This window comes from Physella acuta, unplaced genomic scaffold (genome assembly GCF_028476545.2).
Source record: "Physella acuta isolate Inbredline_101_S28 unplaced genomic scaffold, ASM2847654v3 ptg000227l, whole genome shotgun sequence".
Lineage (NCBI taxonomy): Eukaryota > Metazoa > Mollusca > Gastropoda > Physidae > Physella > Physella acuta.
In genome coordinates, this window is record NW_026731746.1 from 20,165 (window position 1) to 39,139 (window position 18,975).

General features: G+C 36.2%; 2 protein-coding genes across 2 annotated transcripts; one reads left to right on the forward strand and one right to left on the reverse strand.

Annotated features, from left to right (window-relative positions):
• The first annotated feature begins 6,248 nt into the window (after window positions 1–6,248).
• On the forward strand, window positions 6,249–14,845 carry LOC131937996 (membrane-associated transporter protein-like). Its single transcript, XM_059295794.1, has 6 exons — window positions 6,249–6,822; window positions 7,322–7,523; window positions 10,831–10,991; window positions 12,689–12,847; window positions 13,830–14,002; window positions 14,657–14,845. The coding sequence occupies exons 1-6, from the start codon at window positions 6,249–6,251 to the stop codon at window positions 14,843–14,845; spliced, it is 1,458 nt and encodes a 485-aa protein (XP_059151777.1).
• A 1,604-nt stretch (window positions 14,846–16,449) lies between these two features.
• On the reverse strand, window positions 16,450–18,744 carry LOC131938012 (uncharacterized). The gene is made up of 2 exons (XM_059295811.1): window positions 18,699–18,744; window positions 16,450–17,869 (listed from the first exon to the last, which is right to left on the reverse strand). The coding sequence occupies exon 2, from the start codon at window positions 17,802–17,804 to the stop codon at window positions 16,695–16,697; it is 1,110 nt and encodes a 369-aa protein (XP_059151794.1). The 5' UTR covers window positions 17,805–17,869; window positions 18,699–18,744; the 3' UTR covers window positions 16,450–16,694.
• Between the last annotated feature and the right edge of the window lie 231 nt (window positions 18,745–18,975).

The window sequence follows — 18,975 nt, forward strand, 5'->3', positions numbered from 1 at the left end:
ACATGTGCAGTTAACAAATTAAACCGTCAAGGATCACATTAACTATAAACATAATTTTTCTTTTTTATTTGCTTAATTCGATTAGTAAAACAATTGCAGACATTAGCACAATCGTAATTGAAATAATGTGCTAATTAGATTTGTCAAATTAATGTTAGCAAATCAATAATCTAATTTCAACCGGTGAGTGTACGTTAAAGACAAGTAATGGGATTTTAATAAGATGACCTAAAGTGTTTTTTTAATAAAAAACAATGCTGGTATCTATACTGGAGTCTTGCATTAGTGGTGTGTAGAGATGGCACCCCAACGACATGTAGGTGTTTGAGAATGCACGGACGTGAAAGAAGTAAACGTCAGTAGAAGCTATTTTTTAATCAATGAAAGGGAAGCAATCAATTCCCTCAATAGTAAATTTAATTTGCTATCAGTTGCGTCCCTTTATTAAAAGACTTGAATGCGGAAATTATAAAGCTGCTAAGATAAAGCTGGATTGTTGGTATGTTTGTTGCGGTCAAAGCCCGGAGTGTAGTCAATGCTCGCATTGGCCTGCTTAAGGGAGTATTGACCGGCTCTCCTGGCCAAAGTCCGAAGAGCTTAAAACTAACAGTGTATTTCAAAAATTGGCCGGCCATTACTCGCACTGGCCGGGATGTTTATCCAGGCTACGGTGTGATAGCGTTTAATTATTCTGGCTGTTGTTTTATTCAGAGTAACGTAGTCCTAGGCTCGTGTTTGTGTAGCATTCTATATTCAATACGACATGGACCAAAAGGGTCGTCAGACCAAGGACATATAACACAAGAAGGCTGTCAAAAAACAACAACACCCACATACTTGTTAGTTTCACAATATGGGCTACTACTGTAAGTATAATCCAAAGAAAAGTCTGGTTTCCAAACCTTTGCTGCTTAGTTTATACTATAAATTTATACTTAATTACCTGAATCATTTAACCAAGTTCACATAATTGCGAGCTATGTTAACAAAAAAAAAAGCAGCAGAAGTTGCCTACCAGCTGCTGGATGCTTTCACGACCAAGTGAGTTTTAATCAGATGATGAAAGAGAATGTGTGAACCAAGTTATTACTGAACTAAAGAGCTTGTGGCCTGAACGTTAACCAAGGCATAGCCAAAGCCAATGATGACAGGGATCCAGACAAAAGAATGAGTACAATTGCTGAGAGTCTCAAATTCATTCAATTGATGAAAAAAAAAATGTTATTTTCATCAAGGAATTCAATAGTCGTCACACGAAGTTTTGTTTGAATGAAAGCAAAAGTGGCACTTAACTTTTCAAGAGAGGCCACTTAACTTGCCAAGAGAGGCTCTCGATAATTTAGTAACTAAGGAAGATCTTGAGAACATTAAAAGCAAGAAATATAAATGAAACGATGGGACTGACTGGCCAAGCGGTAGAGAGATGGACTGCTAAACCGCCTCGAGTTTGAATCCGGGTTCAAGTCAGTAGACCGTCCCAGAGTCCAGCCAAATCTGATGGGTACCTAACTCACATTAGAGTAAGTAAAGGCGGCTGGGCATAGTACTGACCATACTATCACTTCATATGCGAAGGTCACAGAAACAAGTGAATTCTACTTCACTTGCCCCGTAGACCGTAAGATGTGAAAGAGAACTTAACTTTTTTTTTATAAATAAAACAGCTGCATGGCGGAAAGCAAAAACCATCAGAATGAAAATAGCAATGCCAGCAGAGTCTGTTTACTGTGAAAAAAAGAATGTCGTGCATTCCATTCTTGTTGCACCTGAACTAACGGTGTCCATGTCATTTGCAGACGAAGGGTATGGGGGGAACGTGACATGCAGTACAATAAACTCAAAGAAAAATGTGTAAAAGTCATAATTTGTCAAAAACTCGATTGCGATTTTATACACGATTAAAATAATTGATCTAAACTCTGTATACGGGAAAATAAAATAGAATCTCAATATCAAAGAAATATCCACAATCCACCTGTATGACTAGAACAATTGCTGCCCACAAAATCCTAAAATTAAATTAATTATTAATTCCCTTTAATTTTCGTATTGAATTTCAAATGAAATAGGGAGATGTATCTCACTTATACTAACTTTACTTAGATTATCTCCCTTAACCTTAACAAAGCTTGCGACAAACAACGCGAAATGCAGCAATTATATAACACACAACCATACTGCACCTACAACTTTCATATTGTTTTTCTAACCCAACCAACCAATTTTTTTCCCGCCTATTAAAACAAGTTAATAAAAAGTCTAGTGACAATTTAAGCGCAATTTCCTTAATTAATTTTTTGTGACCGAACGAAAGGATATTTTTGAAAACTTTCTTCGGCAATATTGTTCTAAATTATGACAGGAATTGATTGGTAAATGTTTTAAGTCGCTAAGTGGTCTGGTTGCCGAGATATGGAGCAAAAACTGCATTATTTCGAGGTTTTTTTTGGCTTTTCCGGGAAATCCAGGAAGGAATTCCGGGAATATTTTTAGCCCACAATCATCCTCGGAACTTGCTTAACATATTTGCTTTTGGAACTAGTCCTCGATATTGCTTCGTTGAGGAGGAGATACGACTTAAAGCTGCAGACATCCATCCATCCATCCATCCATCCATCCATCCATCCATCCATCCATCCATCCATCCATCCATCCATCCATCCATCCATCCATCCATCCATCCATCCATCCATCCATCCATCCATCCATCCATCCATCCATCCATCCATCCATCCATCCATCCATCCATCCATCCATCCATCCATCCATCCATCCATCCATCCATCCATCCATCCATCCATCCATCCATCCATCCATCCATCCATCCATCCATCCATCCATCCATCCATCCATCCATCCATCCATCCATCCATCCATCCATCCATCCATCCATCCATCCATCCATCCATCCATCCATCCATCCATCCATCCATCCATCCATCCATCCATCCATCCATCCATCCATCCATCCATCCATCCATCCATCCATCCATCCATCCATCCATCCATCCATCCATCCATCCATCCATCCATCCATCCATCCATCCATCCATCCATCCATCCATCCATCCATCCATCCATCCATCCATCCATCCATCCATCCATCCATCCATCCATCCATCCATCCATCCATCCATCCATCCATCCATCCATCCATCCATCAATCCATCCATCCATCCATCCATCCATCCATCCATTCCCAGAAATGACGAGTTAATAATCAAAATTCTCCAGAATTGAAATTGCGCTAAAAAGTGGTTGCCGGTTACAATATTTATGTTAATGTTGTCTTTGGACAAAAAGTCGCATTTAGAGTTTCTTTCAGGCAGAGAAGAAAGTCTATCGCCCCCTACAACGACATAACATGTGAACGTTTTTATTTTGCTTGTGAAAATAACCATGGGAAAAAAGGCCTATATATTTTTAATGTTATACTTGTTTGGAAAAAAATAATATGTAATAATAGTTACACTATTTCGTATGTCACTCTGACTATCTTTCTGTCTGTTACTATAACAATACTCAAAGTTTTTTTTTCACATTTTCATGATGTTGCGACTGCAGCATGTAGGTACAACAAAGTTCCTGCACCTTTGATGATGTAGTAACTTTATTATGTGCACCAGACGTCAAGTACATATCGATGTCGTTGTGGTTATATAATGACCACTAAAGTTCTGGACCTATTAATGATGTTTTGATTGCATTATGTACAAATACATTCCTAAACACAGAGCTGTTGATTTAATTTTGTTAAGTAAACTGCTCCTTTATGATATTCTGATTTTGTTACATACACTGCACCTCTATGATATTTTGATTTTGTTACGAACACAAACGTTCCTGTAGCTAATAGACGATATTCTGATTGTTCTGATTTTGTTATGTGTACACGTAAGTTCCTATACCCATCGACGATTTTCTGATTGTATTATATTCATTTAAGTTCTTGCACCCATTGACAATATTCTTGTTTTATTTCAGGGTGGCGAAAAAAAATATAGCTGTCGCTCTTTTTCTCGGATGTTTCCTCGTCTGTTCGGCGTTGCTAGGGTCGCTGACTGTTGTCTACTACCAGTGTGTCAATGCCCTCTTTGAAGAGAGCCCACCGCACCTTCGTTCTTAAGTAGAGTTTGTGTTAGTAGATTATTGTGTTTAACTTTGGTGTTTAACACGTAAACAACAAACAATAGTTAATTCGAAGGTTAGAATTATCTCTAGATTTTTGTGTTTAACTTTAGTGTTTAACTCGTGAACACCAAACAATAGTTAATTCGAAGGTTAGAATTATCTCTAGATTTTTGTGTTTAACTTTAGTGTTTAACACTTAAACACCAAACAATAGTCAATTCGAAGGTTAGAATTATCTCTAGATTTTTGTGTTTAACTTTAGTGTTTAACACGTAAACACCAAACAATAGTCAATTCGAAGGTTAGAATTATCTCTAGATCCATGTTGGCCTTGACATACACTAGCCTAATTTTATACACCGAAATTCACCAAGTGACGGTACGCGTTAATTAAACGAAACACCAGCTCGTACCAGCATGATCAGTCTTCAAGGCAAATTGTCATGTGTACATTAAAACGACAATGGATAATTGTTGCGACACTTCCATTTCAATTACATGCCCCCAGCTGTTTCTCATTTGGTTAATATCGAAATGAATGTGCGTGCAACACGTTGGTTTAAAGTGTCAGTTTTAGAAAGTTAAAACTATCTTATTATTATTGTTGAGTGAGAACATAGTTAAATTTTACCTAGCTGGAGTGTGGTTTCTTGATCTTGTGTTATAAAGGTGCTAAATGGAGTAAAATTTCCGTCTAATTCCGCTGGTTTTCGCCTTGTTGATATAACCCTGGTTTTGATTAGGACTATGTCGTGTATTATAAACCTCTTACAATTCGGCATACCAAAACGTGTACTCGAGGAGATAAAGTGACTACATTTTTCCGTGGTTGTTTTCGTTTTATTGTATAATATATACGGTTAATGAAATAGTATGTGATATTAAACCAAATTTGGGTTTATTCTAGGGTGACGTCTTCGTACCTACTTAGCCTATATTAGTTGTTTATGTGTTTGATTCTCTGTGTGATCGCTCTCGTTGCAAAATAAAATCGATTGAAACACGTAAGTCTATACCGATAACATTAACGTCATTTTCCAATAATTTGCCTGCACGTAAGTGTTGACCTAAACGTACTTAAATAGCGAGCAGGTAGTGTGAAAAAGTCCACGCCCACTAGGCAGGATGTAAACATTGTTTCAACAAGTTATAGACATAAGGCGTCGCGAGAGTGAGGGGCCGTTAACTGTCGCCACGAACGAAATACAATTTATATAGAAAATATATATTTACACGTGTCCGCATCCCTCTCCCGGAAAATTTAGTCCGACCCCCCCCCCTCTGAAAATTTCAAATTTCCCCCTCCTAGGAAAAAAAGTCATAAAGAAACACTGGTCGCATTTGTAGACCATACAGACTAAAGGTAGAACCTAGTTCTATAATCTAGACTCGTTTCCTACTATTAGTCGCTAAACCTAAATCATGCAGATGGTGTTTCTTTCAGACTTTTTTCTCCGTGCAAGGGGGGGGGGGGACAATACATTTTTTTTTGGGGGGGGGAGGCGGATTGAATTTTTTGGTTGGGGGGGGGAGGGCTGACACTGTTAAAAGAGATGCCTAAATGAAACTCTACATGCAGACCACTTTTAACTTAAGAAAACAACAATTAGTCGGTAGTGTTATCGATGACGTCATTTCTATTGGTCATTTTCTTCAGCATTGGCTTTTTATTTTATTTTTTAATCAAGAAACTATTTCATTTTATTGTGTGTACTTTTCCGGTTTTAGAATATTCCTTTATGGTCCATGTGACTTCGCGGTTGGGAAGTTTCATTTTCCGTTTGACTGTGAAAAAAAAGACTGTGTGCAAAAAGATTAGTAATTGCGAAATTAACATTATTTTTTATGGGACGTTGCTAGCTCGTGTTATTGTAATATTGTAATACATTGAGAGGTATAGAGAAAGTCTAATCAATGAGTGATATATGGTCTTGCTGAAATATATGTAGATTTATAAGTCATATATCTTCTATTACTTTCTCTCGTTAATTAGTTTTCCGTCGTTGAACAATGAGCCAATTTAGTGCTAAGTAAAAACGTGTATTAGTTTAGTTTTTATCTAACTTGCAACAGGAGGAAAAATATACCTCGGGTAGTCAATTACCCTGATTTTCTCCATGAATGCGTGTTTGATGCTCCGGAAGTGGTTACTTGTGGCTGCCATGGTTGGCATCGAGGCTTGCGTGACCCTGGAAGTCATCCTTGTGATAGCCAACGTCCAGACTCTGGGTGTTCCGGTCCGGTATGCGTCCATCCCAGGCACCGTCGGCGCTTCCTGTAGCCTGCTGTTTATCCCCACCCTGGGCTACGTCATGGACAGATGGGCCAAATCCAAAATCTCCAAAGCCAAAATTCTGGTCTTCACCACGTCTATACAGATGATCGGCACCTCGCTAATATTCACAGCCAACACCGTCAAGCTACTTTTGTACGACGATGGTCACAATGCCACGTCAGCTAACGTGACGAACGCCAGTACAACGACACGGGGATTTTCAGTAGAACAGTCTATCACATCTCCAGACATTGAACAAATTAATTTCTACGCCATCATCGCCATGGTTGGCTACAGCCTCGTAGACTGCGGGTACGATTCCAGCTGCTGTTTTTCGAAGACTTTTTTCTTGGCGTCGACGCCAAAAGAGGAACAGTCTAGCATTATCGTGCAGTCCAGTTTTGTATCTTCATTAGGTAAGAATTACAAATTTTACTAAATATCCGGCGTTCTTTCCTCAAACAACCATATCGGTCCTCACATCTAGATCATTCCTATTGAGATATGTTTACACCAGATTAATTGTTTTGTTCATGTGTATGGAAAAAAATATATGAATGCTCTAAATACAGCCGGGTGAATTGTGATGGTAACTTTAATTCATAAAAGATACAACCATTTAAATCAATGTTGGTTCATACGTTTTTATTACATAATACACCCAACATTTACAAAATGAAAAGGATTAGGAGTACAGATAGTTTAGATCCAGACCTTAAATCGTCTCCGTATCAAAAGTGCTTAGTTGCAATGAACTATCACGGTTTTATGTGTTGATGTATACAAGACCTACGCCCATTAAAAAACTACTAGTCTGTTGTGTAAAACAAAAACTCGCCCACCGTAAACCTTAGTTTTACACGCTCACTCTGTTCTAAACACAGATTTACCCAAAGTGTTTTCTATTTCTCCCAGGCGGAGGTCTAATCGCAATACTGGGGTCAATTGGTCTTGGCACAAGACTGACCGCTGGAACGTCACATGACATCAACGCCGCCCAGAGTGCCTTCCTTTCAGCCTTGTGTTTTTTGTTAGTGGCATCAGGACTGACCATCACGCTGACCACTGGATTTTGCTGCCAGCCGTCTAGGAGTTCGCCTTATGAGGAAATAGTGAGGTATGTTTTCAGCATTCAGTTATGAGTGAAGGGTTGCATTTTGTGAAATGTATTTTTAAAAATTAAAATGAATAATAACATTCTTACTCAATGCTTCAGACAGTATCATGGGATCTTCTCCACGTAGCCTTGATAGCATTGTTTGCTTAAAACAGTAATGGAATTAGATGCAAATGCTCCCAACCTAGCTCTGCAATTATCAGTAGCGTAGCGAGGGGGGGCGGGGACATATGTCCCCGGGCGCCGACCTTAGGGGGCGCCAAAATGGGTTGGAAAAATAAATTGAAAGGTGGAAGGGGGTGCAAATCGAAATCTTGAGGGGGTGTGCAAATCGAAATCTTGAGGGGGGGGGGGTGCAAATCGAAAAGTTTATCCCCGGGTGCCGGGAAGGGTCGCTACGCCTCTGGCAATTATATATATATATATATATTTATATATATATATATATATATATATATATATATATATATATATATATATATATATATATATATATATATATATATATAATTTATATATACTAGCCGTCCCGGCCAGACCCTGCACTTGCTCTGTGAAAAACCCCTGTAAAGGAATATGACTTGTGTGTTTATTAAGCAGAATATATATAAAAATAATAATTAGTAAATAAAATGTTCAGAGTAGAGCAGTATTTATAATATCCGTGTTTTACCTACCACATTGCACTTTAACAATCAATGCTAATTATATATATATATATATTTTTTTTTTCCAACATCAAAATAAACTAATAAAAAATATTTTTTTTCCCGATGCAATGTTGTTTTTTTGTGATGTATCAAGGAAATTAATTGGTACTAAAGGAACAAAGGGAAGTAATTCAGACACAATCATTGTTCATTCCACATGCCATTAATTAAAATGATAAATTTGGAAAATGAAACTTGTTTTACAAAAACATCATTATTATTTTCTTTAATTATTAACTGAGATAATAAACACTTTAAGAATATTACTCTATGGCGATCAACTCAATTTTAAAAAAAAAATTCTTGTCTACCAATGGTTCGCTACATACAACAAGAGGCACACAGTCTATTTCAACTTTCTTGTCCTATTACAAATTTATTCAGCTTTGTACCACTCTTCGAAGTATTAAACAATTTTCCTCAAAGTAAGCACTAGCTAGCGCCCAACAAACACTTCAACACAATAGAACCAACACAGTGAACTGGGTCTGCTAACGTATCAAAACATTTAGCGCCCAACAAACACATCAACACAATAGAACCAACACAGTGAGCTGAGGCTGCTAAAGTATCAAAACATTTAGCGCCCAACAAACACATCAACACAATAGAACCGACACAGTGAGCTGAAGCTGCTAACGTATCAAAACATCCCCACCCCCCTCCCGCTTAGTGCTAAAAGTACTTAAGTCACAAAATCAACATTTTGATATAAATTAATTCAAAGGTTAAAATTTACTATAAAACATTACGTTTTTATTTTATTTGTTTGTTTGGAGGAGCAACTTAAATAAATTCTTCAGTATGAATATTTGTTTATAAGATAAAGTTAAACTAGAGGAATAAAGATCAATGCTTGGTTTGATTTTCACACAAATGTGACTTGAGTACTTTTAGCAATAGGCTCTTCAATTTATTAACATCCCCTTTTTTAAGGACTTATATTTAAAATTAGCGCTGATTTTTTAAAATACCACAGACCTCTCCTAGAGTCTAATTTAAATTTATTTATGACTAACTAGTATATGTTTGCCTTTTTATATATCTCATACATTGCAGCCCATTGATTGGTCCCCATAACAACTTCCTTTGATCGGATACACGGGCCTTCACTACCCTTCACTTATTTTAATTTAACCTTAATAATTGTTCCAACTTTTATTTTTGTACATATCAATCTTAGCTCCATCACGTGTTTGCCGTTATGTAAATAATTTTTACCTTCTACAGACTAAGACATTCACAAACATGTTGTTGTAGTTTTTGTATTGAAATTAAAGAGTTAAAATTGATTTAAAAAAAAGAAGTTATAGCTTTGTACTTTTTTTTTCTTTAATTAAATAGTAATTTTTTTGTGTGCATATCAAACTTAACTGTACCACATAGTGACCAATATATACACCATTATTAATCTAACAATCGTAGGCAAATTTTTGTTACTGCAAAATATACAGTAATATGTTTTCCCTAACGTGAGTTGGGTACCAATGAGAGTTGGGTGGATTCAGGGACGGTCTACTGACTTCAATCCGTATTCGAACTGAAGACATACGATTGGTCCAGTATATAGCTTTGTACAAGTAGTAATAAAAAATAATGAATCTACTGCTGGGTTGATTATGAACATTAATTTAAGTGAAGAGTCAAATGTCTCAAAATTCAAGTTTAAATACTGCTAAAGCCTATCTGGTAAAAGTAGACTACAAAGGTAAATACAATTTTTAAGAACGGCGGATAACAGGTAACAATTCTAATCAACTTTACTATAGTTGTTTATAAAATTTAATATAAAATTACAATACTTTTTCAATTTCTTACTTATCAAATTTTATTGTAACTTTACAGATTCTGGTAATAAAATTGAGGGTTTTGCCCCTTGCTTCTTGTAATCATTTTGTCAAAATGGGAAATAATTAAAAATAAATGTATCTAAACCTACTAAAAATGATTACATACATTATTATAATATATATTTTTTAAAAAGTCTATTTCAACTTTACATATTTCAATCTTTTTGTGAACTTTTGAAACTTTTAACTTCACAAGTTTTGTTTCGTTTGACTTTATTAAATAATATTTGTTTACTTTATTTGATGCCATTATCTGTAAAAGTAAAGTAAAGTAAAGTTTCCCTTTCAAACCTGACGGTCTATGGGGCATATGAAGAGATAGTGTGGTCAGCACTATGTTCAGCCGCTTTTACTTTCCCTAACGTGTGTTAGGTACCCATCAGAGTTGGGTGGACTAGGGCATTCTTGTCAGACAGAGAAATATATTGACATATAAATAGATAGAGTGACAGATCAGTGAAACTAGGATACAAAATTCAAAAGTTGAATTGATTTTTTTTTTTTTTTTGCGTTTTTATGTATGGTGGTTTTTTTTTTTTTGTTTTTTTTTTTTTTGCTTAGTTACTTTTACTTTTTTTTGTTTTTCTGTAATGTATAATGTTTTAATTAGACTACACGGAAAATACGATTTTTCAATGTGATATTTATATGACTTCTGACTTTTATTACAAATTCAATTAGTAAAAATAAAACATTGATAGAAAAAATGAAACAAAACATTCTATGAAAGGTTTTACTCTTGTTCAGTAAAGAAAAAACTGAAGTTGTGCATAGAGAAGAGCAGGCAACTAAGTCTGGTGTGTTGGGGTTTGTCAGGCGTCAGAAACATCAGATCATCATCAACATATCGACGTTCTTTCTGATGGGGTCGCTGTACTCTAATTCGGTCTATATGGTAAACTTTGTCGGTGAGTTTTGGTCAACTTTGTAGGTGATTTGGGGTCAACTTTGTAGGTGAGTTTTGGCCAACTTTGTAGGTGAGGTGGGGTCAACTTTGTAGTTTAGGTGTGGTCAACTTTGTAGGTGAGGTGGGGTCAACTTTGTAGGTGGGATGTGGTCAATTTTGTAGGTGAGGTGGGGTCAACTTTGTAGGTGGGATGTGGTCAATTTTGTAGGTGAGGTGGGGTCAACTTTGTAGGTGAGCTGGGGTCAACTTTGTAGGTGAGGTGGGGTCAATTTTGTAGGTGAGGTGGGGTCAACTTTGTAGGTGGGATGTGGTCAATTTTGTAGGTGAGGTGGGGTCAACTTTGTAGGTGAGCTGGGGTCAACTTTGTAGGTGGGATGTGGTCAATTTTGTAGGTGAGAGGCGATGTTAACTTTGTTAATGAGATGTAGTCAACTTTCTATGTGATATGTGGTCAACCTTGTCAGTGAGAAACGGTCAACTCAGTACGTGAGATGTGGTCAACTTTGTACATCTGATGTAGTCAACTTTTTAGTTGAGAGGTGGTCCACTAAAACACATAACGGTATAACGGGTATATTTATTCAGTACGATTAACATACTATTTATACAATGTGTTGCTAGTAAGTAGTCAGTGATGCCATAGTTACAGAATTTAGTCTCTAGTATGTATGTAACTTGGTAACAGATTAGGGCTCTAGTGAGCATGCTCTGCGCACGCCTTGTCCGCGGTACAGCAGGGTTGATTAGTCCCTAACGTAGGACGCTGTACACAGAAGACATCGCGGACTAAATATTGCTGACATAAACAACATAACTTGCGATATGGTATATGATTGAACAATGGGTTGGTATATACTTATAAGAGATAATCATTTATTACAACTTAAATTCATACAAAATGATAACAACATATAATTATTAAAGAAGCGTAGATAAAAATAAGAATACGCCAAATGTTTACATTAAAAGACATTTGACAATATTAGGTTGATTTAGATTTCTAGTTTTTTAAAAACAATTTAACACCTTCTGTTAATGTAAGCCCTGCTAGGGCGGGATAACTACACTATCTACCCACATAGGTTTATCTAACTAATCTGTCCGGTCTTTGCAACCGTGGTAAAACCCACGGTAGTTAAATCTTATTCTTAACATTAGTCTTATGTTAAAAATAAAAGAAAAATGTTTAACAATTTAATGAAATTTATTACATGAAATAAAACGGAATAAAAAAAAACGTAAACACTAAGTCAAATTCAAACCATCCTAATCCAACACTAAACAAACACTAAACAAACAAAACACAACTTACGATGGAATATTTTGAACCCTCGATACCTCGGATAGTCTAGGCTTTTGACCACACAGACAACCTTTCTATACCCTAAGGCCACCGAAACGCCATCTAATATCCGCATCAAACATTATATACGAAACACTACATACAAAACACAACGTTCGGTGGAATATTATGTACCTTCGATACCTCGAATAGTCTAGGCTCTGAACACACAGACAACCTTCCTATCCCCTACGACAACCGAAACGCCATCTAATATCCGCATCAAACACACACAACAAAAATATAATACAAAATAAATCATCCATTCACTCGCTCACATTAAGAAGCAATAACTTCTAATTGGAAGTTTATGCATGTCTACATACAATTATTCAACATTATTGTGACTACTTTAGGTGAAGGCATACTTGGAGGCGACCCCCATGGTGACACAAGCAGCCAGCAGTACAAAAACTATGTGAGGGGGGTTGAGATAGGATCCAGTGGGACTTTGATTTATTACGTCTCTTTCAGCGTCTTCAACGTTTTCCAAGAGTTTCTGCTGCGTAAAATTGGTGAGATAGTGTGTGGTTTAAATTAAAGAAAGCTAGCATGAGATTTGTCAATCTGACAGCTAAAAAGATTAAAAGTGGTCAGATGTTTTAATACATGTCCACTTGGGGAGTACTAAGTAAAATTGTTCTGGAAAAAAAAAATTAAAAAATATATTAAATAGTTTTTATTTGTGGCACGCGTTATAAAAGAAATGTAGATTTTTTTCCAGAACAATTTAACATTGTACTCTCCACAGCAGGGGCGTAGCGAGGGGGGGGGGGGGCGGGGGATGTGGACCGCACCGGGTGACACCATTTAGGGGGTGACACCAAGTCAAAAAATAGCAAAATATATAGAGAAAAACTTGAAATCGAAAGTTTGATGGGGGGGATGCAAATCGAAAATTTGAAAGTTTGTCCCCGGGAAGGGTCGCTACGCCTCTGGGGGGTGACACCATTTAGTGCTGCACCGGGTGACACCCTACCTCGCTACGCCACTGATCCACAGCATTGGATTTGTATGTCTATTTTGTAAAGTAATGTTCCCATTTAGACCTAACGTTCCATATAGCAGCTGTCGTAGAGTTCAAATGTTTAGTGACATCGGCATATGGAAGGGATAGCGAGGTCAGCACTATGCCCAGCCGCCTTCACTTCCCTGAACATAAGTTAGATAGAACTCGAGGTGTTCGGCTAGCAGTTGACCTTTCAATCCCCCAACCACGCTGTCCCATATACGTTTATATTAATAGTGTTTATGCTTGCTTTATTTGGCCCATATATTTTTATATTAATAGTATTTATGCTTGCTTTATTTGGCCCATATATTTTTATATTAATAGTGTTTATGCTTGCTTTATTTGGCCCATATATTCAACACGTTTCGCTACCACTATTATAAAATCAAGTATTGTGCAGTAAAGTCATATATTTCCTCTCTACAGTGTATGTAAAAACGAGTTGTTGTGTCGCATATATAACCACCATATTCTGGTTTCCTCAGGATGGAGAATTGAGATGATGATCATTTGTATCGGTAATGCCTCCCTCAATTTGGTGTGCGCGCTAACAGCAGAGCTATGGGCCTTCTACATAACAGCTGTGTGGGCTGGCTTTTTCAGGGCAACGGCGATAACTGTACCTTATATCTTAGCTAATCAATTCGCTGTCAAGCTGGTAGGTCAATAGAAGTGATTTCTATTAGGAAAATTGTAATAAAATGTGATGAAACTATCACTCAAAATTATCCAAAAATAAAATAAAACTGAAATCCGAGTCGACAGCATATATGTCACAGAACTAGTTTTATACGAAATACTTAATTGTATTGGAGGAAATCACTTGCGACATTGCAATTAAAAAACGAAGAAAATGAAAACTTAAAATATATTCAACAGCAACGCTTATAAGCAATTTATTTTAAAATCCTCTACGCCTGGAATGTTTTATTTTCTTTAATAGTTTCTAGTTGAATTTTCAATGAAGAAAGATTAATAAAAAATTGTTGCCACATTAAATAACACCGTAAAAAACAGCATGATTATTTATTGTTTCCGTTATGCTTGTAAGAAAAAATAGACTTCAAGAAAACGCACCATATAAATTTGTGTTTCTCTCTGATGTCTAAGCACGGCGACAAGAACTCTGGTGCTGTGATAGCAATACGTCTCTATGTTACCCTGTAAAATGTATCTTATTGACCTGCTTTTTTTTCCTATCGAATGTTCCAGAACGACGACAAGAACTCTGGTGCTGTGATAGCATTAAGTCTCCATGTTACCCTGTAAAATGTATCTTATTGACCTGCTTTTTTCCTATCGAATGTTCCAGAACGGCGACAAGAACTCTGGTGTTGTGATTGCCGTCGTCGCCTCTATGTTACCCTGTGGGTTCATCCTCTGCTCGGCGCTGATGGGACCCCTGATTGACGTCACAGGGAACCCTGCGACCCCTGTCTACTACACTGCTGCCACTTCTCTACTGGGGCTGCTTGTGATCGTCTGCTTAAAGTCTGAATGATGGAGGAGATGGGCGTGGTCTACCAACATATTGCATTAACCATTTTAAATTTTATTTACCAAAACAATGGATGGGTGATAAATAGCAGATATACAATAAAAACGATGCATGGCACATCTGTAAGAATATTGGATGTGTAACAGTGAATGTGTAACTTATTTACAACAAAAGCGATAAGCACTGCCATAATAAAAGAAAAAAAGTCTTTTCTACAACTAAAGCCTTGTTCTCGATCCCCTTCAACACTAATAATTAAGAACGAAGAAGAAGAAGAAAGAAGATAATCTTTTTCATTACTAAAAAGGGAAACAACCAATTTACTTAGTTGTTAATTTAATTTGCTGAAGTTGCGTCCCTTCATTTAACGGCATGTGTACTAATATCTTTTTTTTAAAAAAAAACATGTGCGCATTTCCCTAGGCCAGGGATCTCCAAACTTTTCCGTCCGAGGGCCTCATTAACTAACAAATTTCAGTTCGGGGGCCAGTTTTTTACATGCATGTCTTTTTTTTTCTGGGGAAAGCTCCTCAGCCATCCGTGGAAAAAAAGATCTCCGCGGGCCGGATGAGAGGACCTTGCGGGTCGCATACGGCCCGCGGGCCGTAGTTTGGAGACCCCTGCCCTAGGCTATGAGGTTAGTATTTTCGACAATATATGGAGAACTTAAAAATAAGGACTCTTTTTGAAAATAATACAATGGATGTAGTAAATGTATAAACTAAAAAAAAAGCATATTCGAATATAGTAACACATTTTTAATTATGCAACCTGAAAAGTGTTTACAAAAAGCAAAAAACAAAACAATTAAGCCACATGTAAAGCAGGGAGCGTTTTGATTAATAGCTTTTTTATAATATATTTTTTTCCGAAGCAAGTATAAGATTAAAAATAAATAGGCCTGTAATTCATGTAACAACGAATACCAGTGGAAAGTGAAGAAAAAATGCAGCCGCCAAAATTACACAAAGTGTATACTTAATATGTACAACAGGGTTGGAATGACACTTCCTGTGCAATCTATCTATCTATATACTACTAAAACTCAAGTTTGTTTACATGTTTGAATATTTGTTTGTTTGTCTGATTTGGTACTGTAAGGAAACTGCTCTATATATAAGAGTATAATGTAATTAGTCTTACATATTTATCAAGGGAAGTAATTTATCTAAAAGAATGTAATGTGTATAATTTTTCAGATAAAATTATAATTTTAGAGATGGATAATAAATTTAGTTTGATTTTCTTCTTAGTTTAATAAAACGTAGAGTTGAAAAATTAACAATTAATGTAGAAATAATTAACCTTGAGTTTTCTAGACATCAATTTAAATTTAAAACAATAAAATCTTAAATTTATTAGCACAATGGTCAATAAGTGGAGATTTTAACAATATTCAAGTCTTTCACGAATTCCGCCACCATTCCATAGATAAACAGCGTCTATTTGATATGTACATTATATCAATTACGACGCATATATATATATATATATATATATATATATATATATATATATATATATATATATATATATATATATATATATATATATATATATATATATATATATATATATATATTAATATATATATATATATATATGTATGTACGTATGTATGCATGTATATGTAGACAACAAGTTTGTGTCATATTAGTTTTCAAGCATTAAATTTCTACAACTAAAGATAAACCATGCTAAAACACTGTTAGGTAGGCTATAGTTGTGTTTGTAGGACAGTTAAAGATGTATTATGTACACTGTTTGTGAAGGATTAATATAGCCGTTATTCTGTACTATTCTTCTAAAAGACAGTTAAAATTGAGCTGTGTAAGCTGTTTGTCAAGGTCAATTAAAGCTGTGTTATATAATCTGTTTGTGAGGTGACTATCGCAGTGACGACAGGCCTCAGAAGCATGAGCCACATCAAGCCCTGGTTAAACGCTATACTCATCACCGCTGATGACCTAATCTCGGCATTTATTACCACCAGGTAATAAAAGGCCAACGGCGTTACTAGGAACCAGAAGATGAGTGCCAGAAAGAGAATCTTGTTTTGTTCTGGGTAGATGGCGTTGGCCGATGGCATCGTTGGGATGTTGTCGTTTACCACAACTGCCGTGTTCGAACTATTGTTGATGTAAATTTGTTGAGCGAAGTGGCCCATTGGCGGGGCTTGAGGTTGATTTTGTCCTGGAGAATATGGTGGTAAATAAGATGGATGATAAGCTGGATTAGCATTATTTGCTGGTGCGTTTGCATCGGGTTCTCTATGTTGGGCACCAAAGTTATCAACACATTGACCACTGGCTAATGTTTGGTCACCTGGCGTCATCTCTAAGTGCTGGACGTAACCACGATCCATCTTGAAGCAGGCGATAACAACAGCTGCGATCACCGCCAGACAAGCAGGGAGTACCGTTGAGACAACAATCTGTGCATTTTTTCTGTCGAGTGTGAAGTTTAGTCTACACGACTCCAGATCTACGCCAGACATTGACAAGGGTAGGATAATCAACAAGCTCAGTAACCAAGGGAAGCTACTGATCAGGAAACTGCGAATCAAATCGAAATGAGTTGTTGTTCTTGGTCTGTTTGACCTTCGACGGTAAACAAATTCAGCTGAAAGCACAATGAGACCAGTTCCGTACACAAAATTTAAAATATAATTTTCGTATACGTTAGAGTAAAAACCTAGCCGACATCCATCAAATCCATCCTCGTGTAACTGAAAGAACATCATGGCCTGTATAACCAAGGCGAACAGCGCCAGAAAAATGTCCCCAACAGCCAGAGATATCAGAACAAGATATTTGGGGCTATAAAAAAATTGTTTTTGTCTCATGATTTTGATAACAAGAGCACCGTTTGAAATTGTTATTAAAATAATGAAGATGATTAGAAGTGCTTTTGCTGCATTTTGCAGTGCGTCCATATCAATGGTTTCTGAATAGCCGGACATGGTTCGTTGTTTTTTTTTTAAATAGAAATTAAATCTGAGCTAGACGTTCTTGATTGTTTCATTACCTGTTGAACAGAAAAACATAAGGCCTAGGAAAAGTTCAAGGTGACATAATTAAAAATGTGAAATATGTGACATATATTTTAATTATATCCCGGTGCTATGTCTCAACTCTTTATAAAAACATTTATGTTTTAATATTTCAAGGAAACATATTATAATTTGTTCACAAAAATGTATCCGCTAATTGTTGTAAAAACAGTTGTGTTGTATAGAGTTCGATGTTTTGTCAATAGGCATTGTCGTAGTTTAAAAGGTACGGAATTACATCTCATGATCTGACGACATTCTTTAAGTGAAGGTGGTGGGCGGGGGGAGGGGGGCGTGAAAGAGAAAGGATGGGAGGGGGTGAAGAATTTCGAGAACAAATTGTAGTAGCGCCTTTAAATATAATTTTGTTATATTTCTCGGCCTACTGTTCCGTTGTTAAGGCCCGGCTCTTTATAAAAAAACGTTTCTGTTTTTTTATTTAAGGGAAACAAATATAATTTAACAAGTCATACAATATATTAGATACTTTAGTCAATGTAAAAATCAAGGGATCATGATATTTGTTTCAATTATAAAATATTTTGCAACTTCATTTTATACTGAGGCTTACAATGTGTAGATTTGACCTAATGACAAAATGCTTTATAAAACTAAATGTCCTTGTAATATTTTTATGGGTAGTGACATATTTTGCGATGTTGTTTTCACAAATAATTCAAGAAAAAAACTTGCAACATGCCTTTGTAGTTTACTGAAGGTACATTAGATTCTAGTTTAGAATAAGTGTCAAGCTAATAAACTTTTTACTTTGTAGGGACATAAGTAACTAAAAGTTTTGCTTACCTTTTGCTTGAGGTTGTTTCAATTCATGAAGATGGGCGTGTATGTATACATATTTATAGCCGAGTTGCCAGATCAAAATTTTTCAATGTATGCTATTTTTAAAGGATGCGCGTCGTTCATAAATTATGACACAAATAATGTATGGTTGTTGCACACGTTCCATTTAGTGAATTTTAGTGCATTGAAAATGTCATTTCAAATCACACTGGCTAGCACAGCCAAATATGACAAACGATTGTACAACGGACGAAATGTTTTTTTTTTTAAATAGTTGCAT

Coding starts and splice junctions, on each gene's coding strand:
- LOC131937996 (XM_059295794.1), top strand. CDS start 6,249: ATGAATGCGTGTTTGATGCTCCGGAAGTGGTTACTTGTGGCTGCCATG. Junction 7,524..10,830: donor CCTTATGAGGAAATAGTGAG/GTATGTTTTCAG, acceptor ACTCTTGTTCAG/TAAAGAAAAAACTGAAGTTG. Junction 14,003..14,656: donor ATCAATTCGCTGTCAAGCTG/GTAGGTCAATAG, acceptor CGAATGTTCCAG/AACGGCGACAAGAACTCTGG.
- LOC131938012 (XM_059295811.1), bottom strand. CDS start 17,804: ATGTCCGGCTATTCAGAAACCATTGATATGGACGCACTGCAAAATGCA.